The sequence below is a fragment of the Scomber japonicus genome, chromosome 1 (assembly GCF_027409825.1).
Source record: "Scomber japonicus isolate fScoJap1 chromosome 1, fScoJap1.pri, whole genome shotgun sequence".
Classification (NCBI taxonomy): domain Eukaryota; kingdom Metazoa; phylum Chordata; class Actinopteri; order Scombriformes; family Scombridae; genus Scomber; species Scomber japonicus.
Genome location: NC_070578.1, coordinates 38539080 through 38564876, shown reverse-complemented (window position 1 = coordinate 38564876; position 25797 = coordinate 38539080). Strand labels below are relative to the sequence as shown.

Genomic DNA, 25797 nt, shown 5'->3' with positions numbered 1-25797 from the left:
ATTGCTAACGTTAGCGTTGTTAGCACCAACGGCTATAAACGGCTACCAATGCTAGCGGTTGCTAATGGGTGCTAAAGGTTCTAGCGTTAGCACAACGGTTGTCAACCTGTCAACATTAGCGTTGGCTAACCGTTGCTAACGCCAGCCCGGCTAGCGCTAACGTTTTTCTTCTTTCTTCTAAACTATTTTGTCTACTAACTAATTGGTTTCAACCAAAACTCACCGGGATTTTACTACGGCAAAAAGAGCAGCAGTAGTGTGACTGCTCCAGGTTTAGCTCTCTTGGTTCAATCACTTGGTTCAATTCACTCTGGGTTTGGCTCAACTGTCTGGGTGTCTGGATCAGCTGCTGCTTTAATAGCGGGGTGACAGGCTTTTATAGTCTCTGGTACAACGGTTATTTATCTAAATACATTAAAAAAATAATTGTTTATTGTTTTAATTAATTAATGTTATCATTAAAATCATACCCACATAAATTCACTTTTCTGTAATCAATTAAGTTATCCAATTTATTTTATTTCACTGTTTTGGTAACCGGGGGTTACATCATCATGAAACATCATTATTGTTTGACAGTGATGTGCAATAGTGATGGAAAGCACAGACAAGTGACATTGAGCTGTTACATGAAGCAGAGCAGGTGAAACCAAGATCAGACAAAAGCAGGGAGACAGAAATATGGTCAGTAAGGTAATTTATTGAAAGACAGAGAAACAGAGGGTGTAACAGCAGAGTAATGTCTCTCATGATGAATGAGACACACAGAACATCAGTTTTAGCTCCAACCAGTCATTTTATTCTGATAACAACAGACTGGTTATAGGTCTCTCACAGCCGGTTTTGCAGTAATGAGCTCCAGGTAGTAATAGAACAATAACAGGATTGATTCAAATGCACATAAATATCGATGTAGCAAGATGTGGCGTCTTTTCAGTTTTGAGCTACTTTCAAGTTCAAGTTAATTTTATTCATATAGCGCTTTAAATTTGAAATTAAATACTAAAATTATACTAACTTCCACCTCAGTGTTTTCTGATTTTATGCAGCTCTTCTTGGCTCTAGTGTGAGTCTTGGAGTCAAGGAGAACTGCAGGTGAACAGCTGGTTAAAAGGGAAAAAAACACTTAACCTGACCTAAACCTCATAATTTAATGTTTTATCATTTACAACATTATCATTATATCATATCAATCAATCAATCAATCTTTATTTATATAGCACCGGGACGGGAGATTAGGGTTAGGGTTGTTCCAGAGTAGGAATTTGTCATCCAGACATCTACCACCCAAGATTACCTGTGAGACAATAAAAGCACCGAGAACTGTCTTAACTGTCTTAAACTGTCAGAATAAAAACTACTGTGTATCTAATAGGAGAAACCCTGTCCAACGAGTATGAATAAACATCTTCATCACATACAAAAGGCATTTTGTGGCTGACCTAAATTGATTACTTGGCACTGTTTGGTTTTGGTAATTATCTCAGTCTGTAATTAAAACTTGTTCATGTTAAGCAATAACTATAAATACATTTACCAGGAAGTTAACACAATTATCTCCAGCAGAAGCTAAGCATTTATATAACAGTGTGATGACAGAGTTTGGCCCCCATAGCATACACTGAAAGCACATTTGAAGGTTTTAATAGTCAGTATGAACAAGAGGAATAATTACAATGAGGAAAACCTCTTTCACTGTTTATATGGACACCTGACTGTTGTTTTAAGGCACATATAAAGTTTCTTTAACCGAAAGAAGAACTGCACCTTAGTGGAAAGTTTCATCACCTCAGCTGACAAATATGTTGTTTACTCGTGATAGACTGCTTTCGGATTCCTTTTACTGTAAACAGGAGCTTCTCATTCTTCTCTGTCACATTCTTGTCACAATGAAGTGTTCACTTCTGGGAAGCAGGTCATGTTCAAGTGAAACGCTGCCTTCGCTTGTCCAATATCGATCTGGAGATATGGCATGAGCAATTCAATGAAGAAATGTATTATTATTTTCAATTTAAACAATTTAAGTTCACAATTATTTCACAGACAGAGGAGATTTGATAGCAGCCAGCCACCTAAAAACACAATGTGAGATATTATAGATGTCTTCCACCTGCAGCTGGTTTGCAGATATTTCATTGATGGCGCTGATGGAAGGTCTTTGAGATGCAGATCAACAATCAACAAGCTGCAAATGTCATGTAAACATTGTATAAGCATGTGCATGCACATTGCAGGAAAAGGATGCTTATGACTGTTTAATTTGAGTTAACCATTCATATTGAGTTTTACTATTAACAGAGTAAACAAACAACAAAAATAATATACTAAAAAATGTCATTTTCATAAAAACAAAAGAAATCTAATAAATACTCAAAGACAAAACTTATTTTTCGTTTGAACATAAATTCAAATAAATACACGCGGTGAAGGACTGAAGTCACACATCCACACCAGCGATAAAACGGCGAACACTCGCATTTAATAATAATATTTTATGTAAGATTTTTCTTTTTTTAAGATTAGACCAGGGTCCGCAGATAGTTGGACCGGAGTCCGCCGTTTGAGCATCATGAGAATAGCGTCTGAAAAGTTGTTAAGTTCATATTATTTGACCTCACCAAAGTCTGATGGGAGGTAACTTCTTGGGATCTTTCGGTCTGCCAATTAAGGCAGAGCTCTGAGCCATGACTCCCACAGTGGAAGAACGTACTCAGGGAGATTATCATCCCAGTTTACTTTATCTCTACATAGTGCATGAAAGATCTGTTTGCCAACTAGTATGAAGGGACCACAAACCCTAACGGATCATAGACGGAAGCCACAGTGGAGAGAACCCATCTCCTTGTCAGTGGGTTGTTCTGAACTGTGACTCTGAATTGGAATTCATCCACATACCACTGAACTCCAAGCACTCGCTCAATGTGCCATATCTAGATCTTTGATGTTTCTTCGGCATGTTCCCTGAGCAAGAACACGTCCTCTGTGTGTATTTGGGTAGTAAAACTAGCATTAAAGCATTTAAAGACCCAAGCATCCCGTGTGATAGCCGCGTGTGTGATGTTTTTCACAAATCAAACCGTTTGGAATTCGGTCGAGATTTCAGTGAATAATTCTACTTTGAGATTGTGGAGTACCTCTTACCTCCGTACATGTACATGCACGACTGCCTCTGCTAGCCCTGTACCAAGATGGCGGAGCTTTAGGTACGCTTCTCCACAGTCAATGCGGTGTCTATGTATATATATACATGGTGCACGCTGCACACACGTAAAGGCTTGTCCCCACAGTATGGGAGGAAGCCTGTGCGTCGTCTAGAATAAAGGTTTTATGTTCCTAGAGCCCCAAATGCTCAATATTATTTTTAAAGTATAGATAATGACATGAAAAGCTTTTTAAATGAATAAATTGAACAATAATATGTAACTTTACATTGTATCATGTACATATTAGATTTAATATTAGTCTTGACATGCTAATTAAAGATGTGCATTTTCTTTGTTGTCAATGTTTGTTTCGTGGTCATGCCATGAACAACGTCAGTCCTTCCACATACTGTGTGTCTCCGGAGCTGGTGGGGACTGTGGTGTACAGGTGTAACGTGTAGGCATAAATGCTGGAACAACATTTGGTCATGTTTATCTTTCCAGCGTCAGAAATCTTAACAGGTAAATATCTCATTTAGACCAAACAGAAACAGGCTGACATGATATGCTGTATCTGAAAGAATTTTTATTCATTATTAAAGTTCAATGAAGTGCAGAAGCAGTTAAACACATACAGTAAGTGTGAACTTGTGCTGTTGTATTTGGACAGTTGCGTTGCCTATACTTTTAAAGTTAACGAAATCAGTATCATATTTTGCTGAATTTAATCAACTTCTAAATTTTATTAAGCACATTACAAATCATAAGATGCGTTACTGGCGTTGCTTGTAGATGAGAAGCTGCATGGTTTGCCTCCTGTTGAAAAGACAATTGAAAATGTTGACAATGTATGCGCACACACACACACACACACACACACACACACAGTCCTTTGGTTATAACTCTAACATTTCATAAAATACATTATCTCTACACATTAGATCGTCAGATGTTTAAATAGAAAATGAGTCAGTAAATACAAGCTAACAATAAATCACGTTGATGGTTTCCACAGAAACGTACTTTCATTTCTAGAGGAATTGGTTCCTTTTCACAGGTTCCACATCAGGTTGGGAAACAGCTTGATCTGAAATTAATTTAAAAAAGAAAATTCTAAAAAAAGTTGCTTAATTTCTTAAAAGAACTACTGTAAAATGAACATTTATATTTTATATTTGTATATAATTTCATCGTTCCAAGTTTACTGTATGTCTATTTACTAGTCTGTCCATTTTGTCAGCAGGGTGATAGATACAGTAGTATGATGAGAGAGTAGTGTTGGTAGGTGGTAGGCTAGTGGGTAGCCAGGTTAGAAGGTAGGAAGGATGAAGATGAGAAGAAACAAGAGCAGGTCGATAAATCAGAGGGAATAGTAGTAACAGGCTTCATGGGTCAAAAGATACATACTGCAGCCATAAAGACGGTTCACCCGAAGGATGTCGTTGGGACTCATCTCGATTGCCATGCCAATGGGCACGTAGGGGTCGGGGATGGGAATCATGGTTGGCTTCCCATTCTTGGAGAAAAATCTCCTGTGGTGCAAACAGGCAGTAGTGAAGAGGAGTTTAAAATGTTTTCACAACTGCTTAGATCTTGTTCAACAGGAACCGCTAGTTCTTCCTGTAGAGCTGAGTGACCACTGATGTACAGTATGGGAGGATTAAAGCTGCAATAAGAATGTTTCACCACCTGGGGGCAGAAAAACTCAAAAACAGACTGAAAACATGATAATATAATGTAATCTGACATATCATCACTTTATGAGGTTGTTCTGGCTAACATGTCTAGATGTACATCTAGCAGACACACAGACTATAATTAGCATTCATTTGGATAGATGCTGTATCCACTTGATTTATGTAAGTCCAATATTCTCTTTTCTTGAAGAGGCTTCAAAACACTCTGGAGTAGCAAGCTTCCAAATTTATAATCATTTTAGTACAAAATACCAAAATGGGGGGGTATTGAAGTTAGTGATTGAAAGTGTAAAAGAAGGGTTTATCATGTTATAATAACATGATTTAACTTTTGCTTAAGTATACTGATCAATGAGTAAATTATGAGAGCTACCTTCCATAGTGCATGACAGAGCCGTAGTCATAGGGAGTGCCAAGGTTCCTTGTCTGGACCTTTTCAAATTGGCTCGCTTTTCCTGAGAAAGAATCACACAAGTCAGATTTGGTTTGTTCCATTACAGTTTGTCAGTATAATGTCTGAAAAGTGCAGTAAGTGAAAAGCATGAACAGCATATACAGGAAACTACATATGTCACTATTTCTGTACCAATGGTTGCTCATTCAAGAGGTCTTGATAAACATGATTCACACCCTGAGTTACTTTATACCTGCTGAAATGAAATGATGAAGTCCAGTCATTTATTAGTAAGTGTTAAGGGTCAGACGTATATTAATACATCCTGATTTTTGTTGGTTTTGTTATTTCAAAAGTAATATTGAAGTCATAGTTCATTCTATATAATGGATAATGACTTTTTCAAATTTCTGAGGAAGACTATGATTGTAACAAGACGCACCATCTTCGATGTTTTCCCAGAGGATTTTAATGTGATCGTCCCTGTCAGACCGATTCTGTTCATGGTGGAAGCCCAGGGCATGGAGCAGCTCATGTTGGATGATATGGTGATGAATGCATTGAGAAATATCCAGCGACACTGTCTGGTTCCCACCCCGACGACCGAGATATGAGTAACACCTGAAACAGAGCAGTAAATAAAACTATCAAACTGTAAAAGAGTCTTAATGTTTCCCCAAGAATATTCCACAGTGTACTTTTGACCTGAGACACACCATGTCTGTTGCATTAAGGTATGCTAGTGTGCTGTAGTGCATGTGTGGTCCTTACCCTTCTCTAGACTCGATGTACAGATAGTCCGTCTGTTCACTCAAGGGAAGAAAGCGGATGCAGGTAGACTGGACAAATGAATTCAGACCTTGAATGATGGTTCTTCTGTTTTGGGGGGCTTGAAAGAAAAAACTCCACATATTATCAATTTAGTCAGTTTTCTTAACTTAATCTTGATGGGCAACAATTCAAAATGCAAAAGCAAAAAATGGGATGATTACTAGTTATTACTAATTATTAGGACATTTTTAAAAGCAAACTTAAGACTTACCTTTTTAATCTGGCTTGTCTAAATTTTGTTGTTAAAATGCACCACATATCAACATGTTGTTCAGTAGTGTCTGTCATACAGTATCAGTTTGCCCACATCAGCCTCCATAATTAAGGCTGGAGCCCATAAGTGTTCTGAATTGAAGACAGGTGTGTTATATATTGCTAATCCACCTCTCACAAACCAACATTGTCCCTTTAAAAGCTAGATGGTTAGTGAGACTTACAGTACTGATTGGAGATGAGGACAGGAACATAGACGTTGCCATCAGAATATTTAGGCCACAGGCAGTTTCGGTCATTGCTATTGGTGCAGGGATCAGCATTTCCTAGATCAGTTGGCACTGCTATGTCTCCAAACATCACTAGAGGATCATCAGGGTTCTTTCCTGTAAAATGACATGATGACAGTTGAGAAAATGTTTTCATCTTGTTTGTTGTACTGCATTTCATTCAGGCAGGTCAAATCTGAGTCTATATAGGCTAATATACTGTAATACTTGCATATGTAATCTCAGTCTTGTTCTATGCATTTATTGCTGGAATGATCATTTCACCAAAGATGAAATGTTATCACATATTATGAGATCTGTACTGAACAACACAAAGCAGCTGCAGTGGAGATGCACATACCCAGATTGGCATTGGCTTTCTCTATCAGTGTGGAGACACTGAAATCATCTTCCTCAATGGTGTTGCCTGTTGAATAGAAACAGTTTGTTCATGTACTTGAATGTAACTTCATGAATTGCTATATATTTACATGAATACTAAATATTTACATCGAGTAAATACATTTTACTTGATGAAATGTAAGTATGTCTTACCAGAGGATTCATCACTCTTTTCAAATGAAGCCTGTAAAAGCATGCAGAGGTTGGTCAAATGCTTTTAAATTGATATAGTGCCACTGTGGTCTTATCTGAATTCAATATAATATTTTATGCAAGTTGAAATATTCAGTTTAAATCCTGAAAACTTTAATTTCAGAGGCTTCTGAATGACACATTTGCAATACTGTGTGAATACTGTATGAATCTAAAGGTGTCTGTTGATGCTTACCTGCAGAGTGAAGCTCTGGACAGAGCAGAGGAGGATGCTGAGCACAGCGGTCTGGAGGATCATGGCTGGTCACAGGACAGCAACAGCAGACAAAGAAGACATCCAGAGAGACAGAAGATCTCAAGCTTATATTGGTGGGAGAGCAACTTCCTCTTATCCAAATATGGCATGTTGCTCAACAACAGTAATGAAAGAAGTACTCAGATCCACCACAACAATGTAGAAGTATGTCATCATAAGTAAAAGTATTGCTGTTGTAATCCTACGTAAGTAAAAGTAGATAATATCAGTGAAAGGTTTTTTTGCAGAAAATCAAGGTCAGAACAAAAATTAGTCCACAATTTGTATTCATGTTTTAACTTTTATCTTTCTGTTATATATTAGAGTTGATCTTGTTTGGTTGGGAAACTGGTTTTATCTTCACAGATGCATTTTTTCTTTTAAAATACATTTTATTTATTATATATGTTTTATGTTTTTTCAATTTACAATAAACATGAACAAAGTGTCAAATAAATGTATCAGAGTAAAACATTCAATATTTTCAATGGTTGATACTTGAGTAAAGTATAAGTGGCTCTGAATTGTACAGTACTTGAGTAAATGTACTTAGTTACATTGCACCACTGCTCAACAGACACTTATTGACAAATTCAGCCCTGATTTGTGCAAGATGTGGGCTAGTTTTGTTTCCTGTTGTTTTGTTTATAGGAAGAAAAAGTGTACAGCTAAATGATCTATCATGGAAAAGGAAGTTTTTATCTGCTATTTCTTCCTTTTTCTTTTTTTTAATATAAAAGTACTGTGAAAATACTCCATCACAAGAAAAAGACATGCACTGAAAGTGTAGTATTAAGAGAAACATGTACTTTAAAGTATTTAAAGCATATGCACTCATTAGGTTAAGGAGCGCCTGTCAGTGGTATCACTGTAAAGTATCGCTTTATCTCCACTAAATCATGTTTTCAAAATGCAATGAACCGGTGGAAGATCTGACAGGATATCTCACAGCTTGGAAAATCATTACTGAACTTCAGAATATGTTTAAAAACTGCATTAACAGCTCACAATGCCTTCCTAATTAACAGGATGTTAGATAACAGAAACACTTGTTTGGACTGTCTCAATGATTCATAGCTTTTAATAATTAAATACATTCATTCTTTTTCATTTATGATCATTTCAGATTAGATTATTCATAATGTTGACAATCATTTCTAGTCTGTAGAATCAAACAGCAGTTGTCTATGAATAGTGAAGTGAGAAAAATGTAAATACAGTCCTGCTCATCATTATTGGCACCCATGAAGTTTACGTACATAATGTGGAATATCTCCTGAAAAAAATGAATCAAGTGAAACATTTTTTGTCTATAGAGAACTAGTGTTCAATACAAAAGAGAAAATGATGAACAACAATTTAAAACAATAAACAATGGGAGGAAAAAAATAAGAAAACTTAAAGCTTGCTGTGTCACTGGTATTGGCACCCTTTGCTGTAAATCAGTATGGAAACACACGATGACTCACCTGTGGTAAATCACAAATGACAATCACCTGTGATAAATTGTCTGTGCCCATGTTACATGAATTAGCCAATGAATGATGACTTCTGTGTTTTTAAAAGCCATCTGTTATCCCCTGTTCCTTTGTCACAATGGTGAAGACAAAGGAGCTGTCTGAGGGCATTAGAAGTGTGATTATTAGCAAACACAAGACCTCCAAAGGGTATGAGGCCATCTCCAAAGACCTTGGTATTCCTGTTTCAACAGTGCGTAATGTTTTTAACAAGTTTGCCAAGCATGGAACTGTCAAGAACCTCCCTGGACGTGGGGGAAAGGAGAACAATTGATGAGAAAAGTCTTTGAAGGTTGGTGCGAATGGTGGAAAAAACACCACATCAAACATCCAAAGAATTGAAGGCCAACCTGGAACAGTCTGGGGTCATGGTTCAACAAGTACCACACGCCGCACACTAAACCAAACAGGGCTTTATGGGTGAAGGCCAAGGAAGACACCATTGCTGAAGAAAAAACATAAAAAGGAACGACTAATCTTTGCAAAAGAGGACAAACCACAATCCTTCTGGCAAAATTTTCTGTGGACAGACGAAACAAAAATAGAGCTTTTTGGCAATGCACACCAACAGTATGTTTACAGACGGCGCAATGACGCCTACAAGGACAGGAACACCCTACCAATGGTAAAGCATGGTGGAGGATCCATAATGCTGTGGGGCTGCTTTGCTGCATTTGGTACACGAGGCCTTGACCGTATCACAAGAATCATGAAATCAGAGAATTATCAAGAGATTTTAGAGCAAAATGTCTTACCCAGTGTGAGAAAACTTGGTTTGAGTCGAAGATCATGGGTCTCCAGCAAGACAAAGACCCAAAGCACACATTCAAAAGCACGCAGGAATGGTTGAAAGGGAAAAAATGGACAGTTTTAAAATGGCCAGCAATGAGTCCTGATCTCAATCTGATTGAAAGTCTTTGGTATGAGCTGAAATCTGGCATTGGGGAAAAGAAACTTACAAACGTTCAAGAGCTTGAACAATTTGCAAAGAAAGAGTGGGAGAAAATACCAGCTGAGAAGTGCAAGAAGCTTATAGATGGCTACAAGAAATGTTTGGAGGCTGTCATCACTGCCAAAGGGTGTGCAACCAAATATTAAAGAGGGGTGCCATTATTGCTGCACATGCTGTTTTTTCTGTTTCTTCTTTGAGATTACAATATGTAATATATATATAATACCATATGTGTACAAAAAAACAATTTTCTTTGTTAAATTACTTTGGACCTCCAATTAAAGGATCCTGATGATATACATTTGGTACATTTCCATTTATTTCTGAAGATATTGTACAGGTTATGCAAAAAATGAAGTGGTGCCAATAATAGTGAGCAGGACTGTAAAGGCTTTTTATTTAAATCATATATTTGATCAGTAATCTAATAATATGGATAATTAATAATTTATGATAAGCTACCCGTGGCATCACTCAGTGATTAATATGGTGTTGCACTGAAACAAAATTCAACAAAACATACAAATTGTCATTTCTTTAAAAAATGACAATGTCAAATGTAAAAATATAATTATTATTTCTGTAATACTTTATTTTAGTCACTATGAATCTATCAATGAATGGAGTATGAGTGGCCTGTAAAAACATACAATACATTACCAAAGTGAACAAGCTGCACGGCAGCACACATATCAGAGTGAATTACATGTTTATGTTATTGCATTAAGGTTTTCACATTTACACAACTCTTCAGAGTTGCATGACATTGATGTGGTTATATGATTTCTCTAATTGTGGCCATGGCTGCACTGTCTGCTTAGTTGTCACACAGTCTTGTATAATATTACACAGTCTTGTATAATATTGCAAAAACAGGAACAATGATTAAGGTAAATCTTATGAACACAGATCGGACACATGGTTTCTCAGTGAATCACCTGAGCTTTTGCTTTTGTATCATGTAATGGACTGTTAATAGACTGTCTTAAAGAAACTGATTGTAATGAGAATGTTACGTTCTCTCTTCTTTTCTTTTTCACTTGCATATGTAGTATTTGTAGCAACATTTTTTCAGATGTCTGCTGTTTCCCCACCACGATTCTGTTCTAGATAGTTTACTGACACCAATCCCAACATTAAAAGGCTCCAGCTCATATATTTCTAATCTAATGTATCTTTTACGTCTGGACACCATTAAGATGATATGGGCGAAGGATATAGGGGAGGCAATATCAGAGGATATTTGGGCGGAGATTTTAAAACGAGTTCATAAATCCTCTATTTGCATAGCCTTAATCAGAGTAAATTGGGTCATTGCACCTATCATACTAATGTCTGTTTGTTGAAGTTCTATGATTGGGTGTCCCCTGCATGCAACAGATGCCAGCATTCACCTGTGGATCTTATACATATGCTCTGGTTTTGCCCATCTTTGCATAAATATTGGACGGATGTTTTCAATATAATTTCTGTAATAAGTGGGGAAAAAGTTGAGCCTGATGCTTTTGGTGCATTGTTTGGAGTCTTTTCTATGTTACCAACTCTGTCTGCAGTTAAAAAAGACCTCCTGGCTTTTACTACTTTTTTGGCCAGGAAACTAATAGTAATTAGACAAAGAATTAGACGAAGAAGAATCCTCTTCTTTGTCTGTCCGTCCGTCCGTCCTCTTCTGCTTATTCGGGTCGGTTCGTAGGGGCAGCAACCTAAGCAGGGATGCCCAGACTTCCCTCTCCCCAGCCACTTCGTCCAGCTCTTCCCGGGGGATCCCGAGGTGTTCCCAGGCCAGCCGAGAGACATAGTCTCTCCAGCGTGTACTGGGTCTTCCCCGGGGACGTGCCCTGAACACCTCACCAGGGAGGCGTCCGGGAGGCATCCTGACTAGATGCCCGAGCCACCTCATCTGGCTCCTCTCGACGTGGAGGAGCAGCGGGTCTACTCCGAGCTCCCTCCGGATAACTGAGCTTCTCACCCTATCTCTAAGGGAGAGCCCAGCCACCCTACGGAGGAAGCTCATTTCGGCCGCTTGTACCCGCGATCTTGTTCTTTCGGTCACTACCCAAAGCTCATGACCATAGGTGAGGGTAGGAAGGAAGGTAGCAGATTAGCACAGAATTTTATGTGGGTAGAAACACAACGGAGCAGATTGTGGGTGCAAAAATTGCACAATTCACGGTGCTGTAACATTGTCAAGAAATTCTCTGATGAAACACCGTCTGGCCCACTGGCTGTGTGAAGTCTTTCTCAATTTTATCTGACTTTGTTCGGCGACCAGTGACACACTGTCAGGTCAACATATTACACATAGACACAGTCATATCGGTGGAGAGCAGTTATCTGTGCTACAAGTTGTCATAAACTCAAGCTCTCATTTAACTCATCTTTGGGACAACCACAGAGTAACAAACATCTCTGACAATATTTAAATTCACTAAGTGTGTGAAATGTGTGTACGTGTGGCACACCTGCACGCATCTGGTGGTATCATCCTCTACTCAGACCTTCCTGGGTCTGCGAGTTCATTTGCCCTCTCATTTCTGCTCTGTTTAGTTTGGGACTTTTTCAGTGCATGGTAGTATATTGTTCTTTATTGTAAAATGTTTTTTAAAATTGTGTTCCAGCTAAATAATCCCCATTTTTACTAAATGTGGCCTACCTGTAATTAGACATTGTCTTTTTTTCTCTTACTGTAGCGAAATACAGTTAACCTTTTTGTATCCTATTTCGTTACTCCCCAAGCCTGCTGACAATAAATTCAAATAGATGAATTATCACACGACATGATTATATATAATTAAATAAGCTGTAGTTTAATTAATGAAGATAGATGCATACTCAATGCATTTTAATGCAATTTTTACTTCCATACCATTATTTTTTTTTACATTGTTATGTCTGTAAATGTTTGTAATGTCTGTATGTTCTTTATGTCAGATATTGTTCTATGTACTGTCCTTTCTGTTGTGACTCCAGTGTGAGTCCTGGAGTCAAGGAGAGCTGCAGGTGAACAACTGGTTAAAAGGGAAAAAAACATACCTAAACTAAACCTCATGAGTTTCCAGGCCTTTGTTAATGTTTTATCATTTACAACATTATCATTATATCATATCAATCAATCAATCAATCAATCAATCAATCTTTATTTAATAGCACCAGGTCGGGAGATTAGGGTTGTTCCAGGGCAGGAATCTGTCATCCAGACATCTACAACCCCAGATTACCTGTGAGACGATAAAAGCACGAGAACTGTCTTAACTGTCTTAAACTGTCAGAATAAAAACTACCGTGTATCTAATAAGAGAAACCCTGTCCAACGAGTATGAATAAACATCTTCATCACATACAAAAGGCATTTTGTGGCTGACCTAAATTGATTACTTGGCACTGTTTGGTTTTGGTAATTAAAACTTGTTCATGTTAAGCAATAACAATAAATACATTTACCAGGAAGTTAACACAATTATCTCCAGCAGAAGCTACAGTAAGCAATAATAATTACCTGTTTTATATAACAGTGTGATGACAGAGTTTGGCCCCCATAGCATACACTGAAAGCACATTTGAAGGTTTTAATAGTCAGTATGAACAAGAGGAATAATTACAATGAGGAAAACCTCTTTCACTGTTTATATGGACACCTGACTGTTGTTTTAAGGCACATATAAAGTTTCTTTAACCGAAAGAAGAACTGCACCTTAGTGGAAAGTTTCATCACCTCAGCTGAAAAATATGTTGTTTACTTGTGATAGACTGCTTTCGGATTCCTTTTATTGTAATGGGAGCTTCTCATTCTTCTCTGTCACATTCTTGTCACAATGAAGTGTTCACTTCTGGGAAGCAGGTCATGTTCAAGTGAAACGCTGCCTTCGCTTGTCCTATATCGATCTGGAGATATGGCATGAGCAATTCAATGAAGAAATGTATTATTATTTTCAATTTAAACAATTTAAGTTCACAATTATTTCACAGACAGAGGAGATTTGATAGCAGCCAGCCACCTAAAAACACAATGTGAGATATTATAGATGTCTTCCACCTGCAGCTGGTTTGCAGATATTTCATTGATGGCGCTGATGGAAGGTCTTTGAGATGCAGATCAACAATCAACAAGCTGCAAATGTCATGTAAACACTGTATAAGCATGTGCATGCAGTCACATTGCAGGAAAAGGATGCTTATGACTGTATAATTTGAGTTAACCATTCATATTGAGTTTTACTATTAACAGAGTAAACAAACAACAAAAATAATATACTAAAAAATGTCCTTTTCATGAAAACAAAAGAAATCTAATAAATACTCAAAGACAAAACTTATTTTTCGTTTGAACATAAATTCAAATAAATACACGCGGTGAAGGACTGGAGTCACACATCCATACCAGCGATAAAACGGCGAACACTCGCATTTAATAATAATATTTTATGTAAGATTTTTCTTTTTTTAAGATTAGACCAGGGTCCGCAGATAGTTGGACCGGAATCCGCCGTTTGAGCATCATGAGAATAGCGTCTGAAAAGTTGTCAAGTTCATATTGTTTGACCTCACCAAAGTCTGATGGGAGGTAACTTCTTGGGATCTTTCGGTCTGCCAATTAAGGCAGAGCTTTGAGCCATGACTCCCACAGTGGAAGAACGGACTCAGGGAGATTATCATCCCAGTTTACTTTATCTCTGCATAGTGCATGAAAGATCTGTTCTGCCAACTAGTATGAAGGGACCACAAACCCTAACGGATCATAGACGGAAGCCACAGTGGAGAGAACCCCTCTCCTTGTCAGTGGGTTGTTCTGAACTGTGACTCTGAATTGGAATTCATCCACATACCACTGAACTCCAAGCACTCGCTCAATGTGCCATATCTAGATCTTTGGTGTTTCTTCGGCATGTTCCCTGAGCAAGAACACGTCCTCTGTGTGTATTTGGGTAGTAAAACTAGCATTAAAGCATTTAAAGACCCAAGTATCCCGTGTGATAGCCGCGTGTGTGATGTTTTTCACAAATCAACCCGTTTGGAAATCGGTCGAGATTTCAGTGAATAATTCTACTTTGAGATTGTGGAGTACCTCTTACCTCCGTACATGTACGACTGCCTCTGCTAGCCCGGTACCAAGATGGCGGAGCTTTAGGTACGCTTCTCCACAGTCAATGCGGTGTCTATGTATATATATACATGGTGCACGCTACACACACGTAAAGGCTTGTCCCCACAGTAAGGGAGGAAGCCTGTGCGTCGTCTAGAATAAAGGTTTTATGTTCCCAGAGCCCCAAATGCTCAATATTATTTTTAAAGTATAGATAATGACATGAAAAGCTTTTTGAAATGAATAAATTGAACAATAATATGTAACTTTACATTGTATCATGTACATATTAGATTTAATATTAGTCTTGACATGCTAATTAAAGATGTGCATTTTCTTTGTTGTCAGTGTTTGTTTCGTGGTCATGCCATGAACAACGTCAGTCCTTCCACATACTGTGTGTCTCCGGAGCTGGTGGGGACTGTGGTGTACAGGTGTAACGTGTAGGCATAAATGCTGGAACAACATTTGGTCATGTTTATCTTTCCAGCGTCAGAAATCTTAACAGGTAAATATCTCATTTAGACCAAACAGAAACAGGCTGACATGATATGCTGTATCTGAAAGAATTTTTATTCATTATTAAAGTTCAATGAAGTGCAGAAGCAGTTAAACACATACAGTAAGTGTGAACTTGTGCTGTTGTATTTGGACAGTTGCGTTGCCTATACTTTTAAAGTTAATGAAATCAGTATCATATTTTGCTGAATTTAATCAACTTCTAAATTTTATTAAGCACGTTACAAATCATAAGATGCGTTACTGGCGTTGCTTGTAGATGAGAAGCTGCATGGTTTGCCTCCTGTTGAAAAGACAATTGAAAATGTTGACAATGTATGCGCATACACACACACACACACACACACACACACACAGTCCTTTGGTTATAACTCTAACATTTCATAAAATACATTATCTCTACACATTAGATCGTCAGATGTTTAAATAGAAAATGAGTCAGTAAATACAAGCTAACAATAAATCACGTTGATGGTTTCCACAGAAACGTACTTTCATTTCTAGAGGAATTGGTTCCTTTTCACAGGTTCCACATCAGGTTGGGAAGCAGCTTGATCTGAAATTAATTTAAAAAACAGAAAATTCTAAAAAAGTTGCTTAATTTCTTAAAAGAACTGCTGGAAAATGAACATTTATATTTTATATTTGTATATAATTTCATTGTTCCAAGTTTACTGTATGTCTATTTACTAGTCTGTCCATTTTGTCAGCAGGGTGATAGATACAGTAGTATGATGAGAGAGTAGTGTTGGTAGGTGGTAGGCTAGTGGGTAGCCAGGTTAGAAGGAAGGAAGGATGAAGATGAGAAGAAACAAGAGCAGGTCGATAAATCAGAGGGAATAGTAGTAACAGGCTTCATGGGTCAAAAGATACATACTGCAGCCATAAAGACGGTTCACCCGAAGGATGTCGTTGGGACTCATCTCGATTGCCATGCCAATGGGCACGTAGGGGTCGGGGATGGGAATCATGGTTGGCTGCCCATTCTTAGAGAAAAATCTCCTGTGGTGCAAACAGGCAGTAGTGAAGAGGAGTTTAAAATGTTTTCACAACTGCTTAGATCTTGTTCAACAGGAACCACTAGTTCTTCCTGTAGAGCTGAGTGACCACTGATGTACAGTATGGGAGGATTAAAGCTGCATTAAGAATGTTTCACCACCTGGGGGCAGAAAAACTCAACAACAGACTGAAAACATAATAATATAATGTAATCTGACATATCATCACTTTATGAGGTTGTTCTGGCTAACATGTCTAGATGTACATCTAGCAGACACACAGACTACAATTAGCATTCATTTGGATAGATGCTGTATCCACTTGATTTATGTAAGTCCAATATTCTCTTTTCTTGAAGAGGCTTCAAACACTCTGATAGACAAATCAAAGGAGTAGCAAGCTTCCAAATTTATAATCATTTTAGTACAAAATACCAAAATGGGGGGTATTGAAGTTAGTGATTGAAAGTGTAAAAGAAGGGTTTATCATGTTATAATAACATGATTTAACTTTTGCTTAAGTATACTGATCAATGAGTAAATTATGAGAGCTACCTTCCATAGTGCATGACAGAGCCGTAGTCATAGGGAGTGCCAAGGTTCCTTGTCTGGACCTTTTCAAATTGGCTCGCTTTTCCTGCGAAAGAATCACACAAGTCAGATTTGGTCTGTTCCATTACAGTTTGTCAGTATAATGTCTGAAAAGTGCAGTAAGTGAAAAGCATGAACAGCATATACAGGAAACTACATATGTCACTATTTCTGTATCAATGGTTGCTCATTCAAGAGGTCTTGATAAACATGATTCACACCCTGAGTTACTTTATACCTGCTGAAATGAAATGATGAAGTCCAGTCATTTATTAGTAAGTGTTAAGGGTCAGACGTATATTAATACATCCTGATTTTTGTTGGTTTTGTTATTTCAAAAGTAATATTGAAGTCATAGTTCATTCTATATAATGGTTAATGACTTTTTCAAATTTCTGAGGAAGACTATGATTGTAACAAGACGCACCATCTTCGATGTTTTCCCAGAGTATTTTAATGTGATCGTCCCTGTCAGACCGATTCTGTTCATGGTGGAAGCCCAGGGCATGGAGCAGCTCATGTTGGATGACATGGTGATGAATGCATTGAGAAATATCCAGCGACACTGTCTGGTTCCCACCCCGACGCCCGATATATGAGTAACACCTGAAACAGAGCAGTAAATAAAACTATCAAACTGTAAAAGAGTCTTAATGTTTCCCCAAGAATATCCCACATTGTGTACTTTTGACCTGAGACACACCATGTCTGTTGCATTAAGGTATGCTAGTGTGCTGTAGTGCATGTGTGGTCCTTACCCTTCTCTAGACTCGATGTACAGATAGTCCGTCTGTTCACTCAAGGGAAGAAAGCGGATGCAGGTAGACCGGGCAAATGAATTCAGACCTCGAATGATGATTCTTCTGTTTTGGGGGGCTTGAAAGAAAAAACTCCACATATTATCAGTTTAGTCAGTTTTCTTAACTTAATCTTGATGGGCAACAATTCAAATGCAAAAGCAAAAAATGGGATGATTACTACTTATTACTAATTATTAGGACATTTTTAAAAGCAAACTTAAGACTTACCTTTTTAATCTGGCTTGTCTAAATTTTATTTATAGGTTTTATTATATTCTATCCTTTTATTTATCTGTTTTAAACTGTTTAGTTTATTAGTTTATTTAGCCTATTTATTGTATAGGTTTTGTTTTTTTTAGCTTGTTGGTTTTGTGTCTGCTTTGCTTTTGCTTGCTTTTATTATGTAAAGCACAAAGTTCTGGATAAATAAAGTCTGATTGATTGATTGGTTGATACTAGATGTGTAAAGAAAAAATCAGATCACAAATCACTTTACTGACTCAAATCATTTCATTAAGATTTGTAGTCGCTAACATGTAAATGTTATTCTATACAACAGTAACTATTTTCATCAAACTTGAATACATACAACAGTAAGTGAATGCATCGTTGTTAAAATGCACCACATATCAACATGTTGTTCAGTAGTGTCTGTCATACAGTATCAGTTTGCCCACATCAGCCTCCATAATTAAGGCTGGAGCCCATAAGTGTTCTGAATTGAAGACAGGTGTGTTATATATTGCTAATCCACCTCTCACAAACCAACATTGTCCCTTTAAAAGCTAGATGGTTGGTGAGACTTACAGTACTGATTGGAGATGAGGACAGGAACATAGACGTTGCCATCAAGAGCTTTAATCCACAGGCAGTTTCGGTCATTGTTATTGGTGCAGGGATCAGCATTTCCTAGATCAGTTGGCACTGCTATGTCTCCAAACATCACTAGAGGATCATCAGGGTTCTTTCCTGTAAAATGACATGATGTTTTCATCTTGTTTGTTGTACTGCATTTCATTCAGGCAGGTCAAATCTGAGTCTATATAGGCTAATATACTGTAATACTTGCATGTGTAATCTCAGTCTTGTTCTATGCATTTATTGCTGGAATGATCATTTCACCAAAGATGAAATGTTATCACATATTATGAGATCTGTACTGAACAACACAAAGCAGCTGCAGTGGAGATGCACATACCCAGATTGGCATTGGCTTTCTCTATCAGTGTGGAGACACTGAAATCATCTTCCTCAATGGTGTTGCCTGTTGAATAGAAACAGTTTGTTCATGTACTTGAATGTAACTTAATGAATTGCTATATATTTACATGAATACTAAATATTTACATCGAGTAAATACATTTTACTTGATGAAATGTAAGTATGTCTTACCAGAGGATTCATCACTCTTTTCAAATGAAGCCTGTAAAAGCATGCAGAGGTTGGTCAAATGCTTTTAAATTGATATAGTGCCACTGTGGTCTTATCTGAATTCAATATAATATTTTATGCAAGTTGAAATATTCAGTTTAAATCCTGAAAACTTCAATTTCAGAGGCTTCTGAATGACACATTTGCAATACTGTGTGAATACTGTATGAATCTAAAGGTGTCTGTTGATGCTTACCTGCAGAGTGAAGCTCTGGACAGAGCAGAGGAGGATGCTGAGCACAGCGGTCTGGAGGATCATGGCTGGTCACAGGACAGCAACAGCAGACAAAGAAGACATCCAGAGAGACAGAAGATCTCAAGCTTATATTGGTGGGAGAGCAACTTCCTCTTATCCAAATATGGCATGTTGCTCAACAACAGTAATGAAAGAAGTACTCAGATCCACCACAACAATGTAGAAGTATGTCATCATAAGTAAAAGTATTGCTGTTGTAATCCTACGTAAGTAAAAGTAGATAATATCAGTGAAAGGTTTTTTTGCAGAAAATCAAGGTCAGAACAAAAATTAGTCCACAATTTGTATTCATGTTTTAACTTTTATCTTTCTGTTATAAATTAGAGTTGATCTTGTTTGGTTGGGAAACTGGTTTTATCTTCACAGATGCATTTTTTCTTTTAAAATACATTTTATTTATTATATATGTTTTATGTTTTTTCAATTTACAATAAACATGAACAAAGTGTTAAATAAATGTATCAGAGTAAAACATTCAATATTTTCAATGGTTGATACTTGAGTAAAGTATAAGTGGCTCTGAATTGTACAGTACTTGAGTAAATGTACTTAGTTACATTGCACCACTGCTCAACAGACACTTATTGACAAATTCAGCCCTGATTTGTGCAAGATGTGGGCTAGTTTTGTTTCCTGTTGTTTTGTTTATAGGAAGAAAAAGTGTACAGCTAAATGATCTATCATGGAAAAGGAAGTTTTTATCTGCTATTTCTTCCTTTTTCTTTTTTTAAATATAAAAGTACTGTGAAAATACTCCATCACAAGAAAAAGACATGCACTGAAAGTGTAGTATTAAGAGAAACATGTACTTTAAAGTATTTAAAGCATATGCACTCATTAGGTTAAGGAGCGCCTGTCAGTGGTATCACTGTAAAGTATCACTTCTCCACACATCTCCACTAAATCATGTTTTCAAAATGCAATGAACCGGTGGAAGATCTGACAGGATATCTCACAGCTTGGAAAATCATTACTGAACTTCAGAATATGTATAAAAACTGCATTAACAGCTCACAATGCCTTCCTAATTAACAGGATGTTAGATAACAGAAACACTTGTTTGGACTGTCTCAATGATTCATAGCTTTTAATAATTAAATACATTCATTCTTTTTCATTTATGATCATTTCAGATTAGATTATTCATAATGTTGAGAATCATTTCTAGTCTGCAGAATCAAACAGCAGTTGTCTATGAATAGTGAAGTCCTGCTCATCATTATTGGCACCCATGAAGTTTACGTACATAATGTGGAATATCTCCTGAAAAAAATGAATCAAGTGAAACATTTTTTGTCTATAGAGAACTAGTGTTCAATACAAAAGAGAAAATGATGAACAACAATTTAAAACAATAAACAATGGGAGGAAAAAAATAAGAAAACTTAAAGCTTGCTGTGTCACTGGTATTGGCACCCTTTGCTGTAAATCAGTATGGAAACACACGATGACTCACCTGTGGTAAATGACAAATGACAATCACCTGTGATAAATTGTCTGTGCCCATGTTACATGAATTAGCCAATGAATGATGACTTTGTCACAATGGTGAAGACAAAGGAGCTGTCTGAGGGCATTAGAAGTGTGATTATTAGCAAACACAAGACCTCCAAAGGGTATGAGGCCATCTCCAAAGACCTTGGTATTCCTGTTTCAACAGTGCATAATGTTTTTAACAAGTTTGCCAAGCATGGAACTGTCAAGAACCTCCCTGGACGTGGGGAAAGGAGAACAATTGATGAGAAAAGTCTTCGAAGGTTGGTGCGAATGGTGGAAAAAACACCACATCAAACATCCAAAGAATTGAAGGCCAACCTGGAACAGTCTGGGGTCATGGTTCAACAAGTACCACACGCCGCACACTAAACCAAACAGGGCTTTATGGGTGAAGGCCAAGGAAGACACCATTGCTGAAGAAAAAACATAAAAAGGAACGACTAATCTTTGCCAAAGAGGACAAACCACAATCCTTCTGGCAAAATGTTCTGTGGACAGACGAAACAAAAATAGAGCTTTTTGGCAATGCACACCAACAGTATGTTTACAGACGGCGCAATGACGCCTACAAGGACAGGAACACCCTACCAATGGTAAAGCATGGTGGAGGATCCATAATGCTGTGGGGCTGCTTTGCTGCATTTGGTACATGAGGCCTTGACCGTATCACAAGAATCATGAAATCAGAGAATTATCAAGAGATTTTAGAGCAAAATATCTTACCCAGTGTGAGAAAACTTGGTTTGAGTCGAAGATCATGGGTCCTCCAGCAAGACAAAGACCCAAAGCACACATTCAAAAGCACGCAGGAATGGTTGAAAGGGAAAAAATGGCCAGTTTTAAAATGGCCAGCAATGAGTCCTGATCTCAATATGATTGAAAGTCTTTGGTATGAGCTGAAATCTGGCATTGGGGAAAAGAAACTTACAAACGTTCAAGAGCTTGAACAATTTGCAAAGAAAGAGTGGGAGAAAATACCAGCTGAGAAGTGCAAGAAGCTTATAGATGGCTACAAGAAACGTTTGGAGGCTGTCATCACTGCCAAAGGCTGTGCAACCAAATATTAAAGAGGGGTGCCATTATTGCTGCACATGCTGTTTTTTCTGTTTCTTCTTTGAGATTACAATATGTAATATATATATAATACCATATGTGTACAAAAAAACATTTTTCTTTGTTAAATTACTTTGGACCTCCAATTAAAGGATCCTGATGATATACATTTGGTACATTTCCATTTATTTCTGAAGATATTGTACAGGTTATGCAAAAAATGAAGGGGTGCCAATAATAGTGAGCAGGACTGTAAAGGCTTTTTATTTCAATCATATATTTGATCAGTAATCTAATAATATGGATAATTAATAATTTATGATAAGCTACCCGTGGCATCACTCAGTGATTAATATGTGTTGCACTGAAACAAAATTCAACAAAACATACAAATTGTCATTTCTTTAAAAAATGACAATGTGAAATGTAAAAATATAATTATTATGTCTGTAATAATTTATTTTAGTCACTATGAATCTATCAATGAATGGAGTATGAGTGGCCTGTAAAAACATACAATACATTACCAAAGTGAACAAGCTGCACAGCAGCACACATATCAGAGTGAATTACATGTTTATGTTATTGCATTAAGGTTTTCACATTTACACAACTCTTCAGAGTTGCATGACATTGATGTGGTTGTATGATTTCTCTAATTGTGGCCATGGCTGCTTAGTTGTCACACAGTCTTGTATAATATTACACAGTCTTGTATAATATTGCAAAAACAGGAACAATGATTAAGGTAAATCTTATGAACACAGATCGGACATATGGTTTCCCAGTGAATCACCTGAGCTTTTGCTTTTGTATCATGTAATGGACTGCCAATAGACTGTCTTAAAGAAACTGATTGTAATGAGAATGTTACGTTCTCTCTTCTTTTCTTCTTCACTTGCATATGTAGTATTTGTAGCAACATTTTTTCAGATGTCTGCTGTTTCCCCACCACGATTCTGTTCTAGATAGTTTACTGACACCAATCCCAACATTAAAAGGCTCCAGCTCATATATTTCTAATCTAATGTATCTTTTACGTCTGGGCACCATTAAGATGATATGGGCGAAGGATATAGGGGAGGCAATATCAAAGGATATTTGGGCGGAGATTTTAAAACGAGTTCATAAATCCTCTATTTGCATAGCCTTAATCAGAGTAAATTGGGTCATTGCACCTATCATACTAATGTCTGTTTGTTGAAGTTCTATGATTGGGTGTCCCCTGCATGCAACAGATGCCAGCATTCACCTGTGGATCTTATACATATGCTCTGGTTTTGCCCATCTTTGCATAAATATTGGACAGATGTTTTCAATATAATTTCTGTAATAAGTGGGGAAAAAGTTGAGCCTGGTGCTTTTGGTGCATTGTTTGGAGTCTTTTCTATGTTACCAACTCTGTCTGCAGTTAAAAAAGACCTCCTGGCTTTTACTACTTTTTTGGCCAGGAAACTAATAGTAATTAGACAAAGAATTAGACGAAGAAGAATCCTCTTCTTTGTCTGTCCGTCCGTCCGTCCTCTTCTGCTTATTCGGGTCGGTTCGTAGGGGCAGCAACCTAAGCAGGGATGCCCAGACTTCCCTCTCCCCAGCCACTTCGTCCAGCTCTTCCTGGGGGATCCCGAGGTGTTCCCAGGCCAGCCGAGAGACATAGTCTCTCCAGCGTGTACTGGGTCTTCCCCGGGGACGTGCCCTGAACACCTCACCAGGGAGGCGTCCGGGAGGCATCCTGATTAGATGCCCGAACCACCTCATCTGGCTCCTCTTGACGTGGAGGAGCAGCAGCTGTACTCCGAGCTCCCTCCGGATAACTGAGCTTCTCACCCTATCTCTAAGGGAGAGCCCAGCCACCCTACGGAGGAAGCTCATTTCGGCCGCTTGTACCCGCGATCTTGTTCTTTCGGTCACTACCCAAAGCTCATGACCATAGGTGAGGGTAGGAACGAAGGTAGCAGATTAGCACAGAATTTTATGTGGGTAGAAACACAACGGAGCAGATTGTGGGTGCAAAAATTGCACAATTCACGGTGCTGTAACATTGTCAAGAAATTCTCTGATGAAACACCGTCTGGCCCACTGGCTGTGTGAAGTCTTTCTCAATTTTATCTGACTTTGTTCGGCGACCAGTGACACACTGTCAGGTCAACATATTACACATAGACACAGTCATATCGGTGGAGAGCAGTTATCTGTGCTACAAGTTGTCATAAACTCAAGCTCTCATTTAACTCATCTTTGGGACAACCACAGAGTAACAAACATCTCTGACAATATTTAAATTCACTAAGTGTGTGAAATGTGTGTATGTTTGGCACACCTGCACGCATCTGGTGGTATCATCCTCTACTCAGACCTTCCTGGGTCTGCGAGTTCATTTGCCCTCTCATTTCTGCTCTGTTTAGTTTGAGACTTTTTCAGTGCATGGTAGTATATTGTTCTTTATTGTAAAATGTTTTTTAAAATTGTGTTCCAGCTAAATAATCCCCATTTTTACTAACTGTGGCCTACCTGTAATCAGACTTTGTCTTTTTTTCTCTAACTGTAGCGAAATACAGTTAACCTTTTTGTATCCTATTTCGTTACTCCCCAAGCCTGCTGACAATAAATTCAAATAGATGAATTATCACACGACATGATTATATATAATTAAATAAGCTGTAGTTTAATTAATGAAGATAGATGCATACTCAATGCATTTTAATGCAATTTTTACTTCCATACCATTATATTTTTTTCTTACATTGTTATGTCTGTAAATGTTTGTAATGTCTGTATGTATTGTACTATGTACTGTCCTTTCTGTTGTGACTCCAGTGTGAGTCCTGGAGTCAAGGAGAGCTGCAGGTGAACAACTGGTTAAAAGGGAAAAAAACATACCTAAACTAAACCTCATAAGTTTCCAGGCCTTTGTTAATGTTTTATCATTTACAACATTATCATTATATCATATCAATCAATCTTTATTTATATAGCACCAGGTCGGGAGATTAGGGTTAGGGTTAGGGTTGTTCCAGAGTAGGAATCTGTCATCCAGACATCTACAACCCCAGATTACCTGTGTGACGATAAAAGCACCGAGAACTGTCTTAACTGTCTTAAACTGTCAGAATAAAAACTACTGTGTATCTAATAGGAGAAACCCTGTCCAACGAGTATGAATAAACATCTTCATCACATACAAAAGGCATTTTGTGGCTGACCTAAATTGATTACTTGGCACTGTTTGGTTTTGGTAATTAAAACTTGTTCATGTTAAGCAATAACTATAAATACATTTACCAGGAAGTTAACACAATTATCTCCAGCAGAAGCTACAGTAAGCAATAATAATTACCTGTTTTATATAACAGTGTGATGACAGAGTTTGGCCCCATAGCAAACACTGAAAGCACATTTAAAGGTTTTAATAGTCAGTATGAACAGGAGGAATAATTACAATGAGGAAAACCTCTTTCACTGTTCATATGGACACCTGACTGTTGTTTTAAGGCACATATAAAGTTTCTTTAACCGAAAGAAGAACTGCACCTTAGTGGAAAGTTTCATCACATCAGCTGACAAATATGTTGTTTACTTGTGATAGATTGCTTTCGGATTCCTTTTATTGTAAACGAGAGCTTCTCATTCTTCTCTGTCACATTCTTGTCACAATGAAGTGTTCACTTCTGGGAAGCAGGTCATGTTCAAGTGAAACGCTGCCTTC

The 25797-nt window shown here is 37.6% G+C and overlaps 2 protein-coding genes across 2 annotated transcripts; both read right to left on the bottom strand.

The window, feature by feature from the left end:
• Positions 1 to 3916: 3916 nt before the first annotated feature.
• Positions 3917 to 7424, bottom strand: LOC128366327 (low choriolytic enzyme-like). Its single transcript, XM_053327046.1, has 9 exons — positions 7338 to 7424; positions 7103 to 7133; positions 6909 to 6974; positions 6503 to 6664; positions 6006 to 6123; positions 5677 to 5855; positions 5214 to 5295; positions 4547 to 4675; positions 3917 to 3959 (listed from the first exon to the last, which is right to left on the bottom strand). Exons 1-9 carry the CDS (start codon positions 7398 to 7400, stop codon positions 3917 to 3919), a joined length of 873 nt encoding a protein of 290 aa, XP_053183021.1. The 5' UTR covers positions 7401 to 7424.
• An 8192-nt stretch (positions 7425 to 15616) lies between these two features.
• On the bottom strand, positions 15617 to 19568 carry LOC128355030 (hatching enzyme 1.2-like). The gene is made up of 10 exons (XM_053315180.1): positions 19482 to 19568; positions 19247 to 19277; positions 19053 to 19118; positions 18662 to 18823; positions 17813 to 17930; positions 17482 to 17660; positions 17019 to 17100; positions 16343 to 16467; positions 15958 to 16021; positions 15617 to 15748 (listed from the first exon to the last, which is right to left on the bottom strand). Exons 1-9 carry the CDS (start codon positions 19542 to 19544, stop codon positions 15966 to 15968), a joined length of 882 nt encoding a protein of 293 aa, XP_053171155.1. The 5' UTR covers positions 19545 to 19568; the 3' UTR covers positions 15617 to 15748; positions 15958 to 15965.
• Positions 19569 to 25797: the final 6229 nt, after the last annotated feature.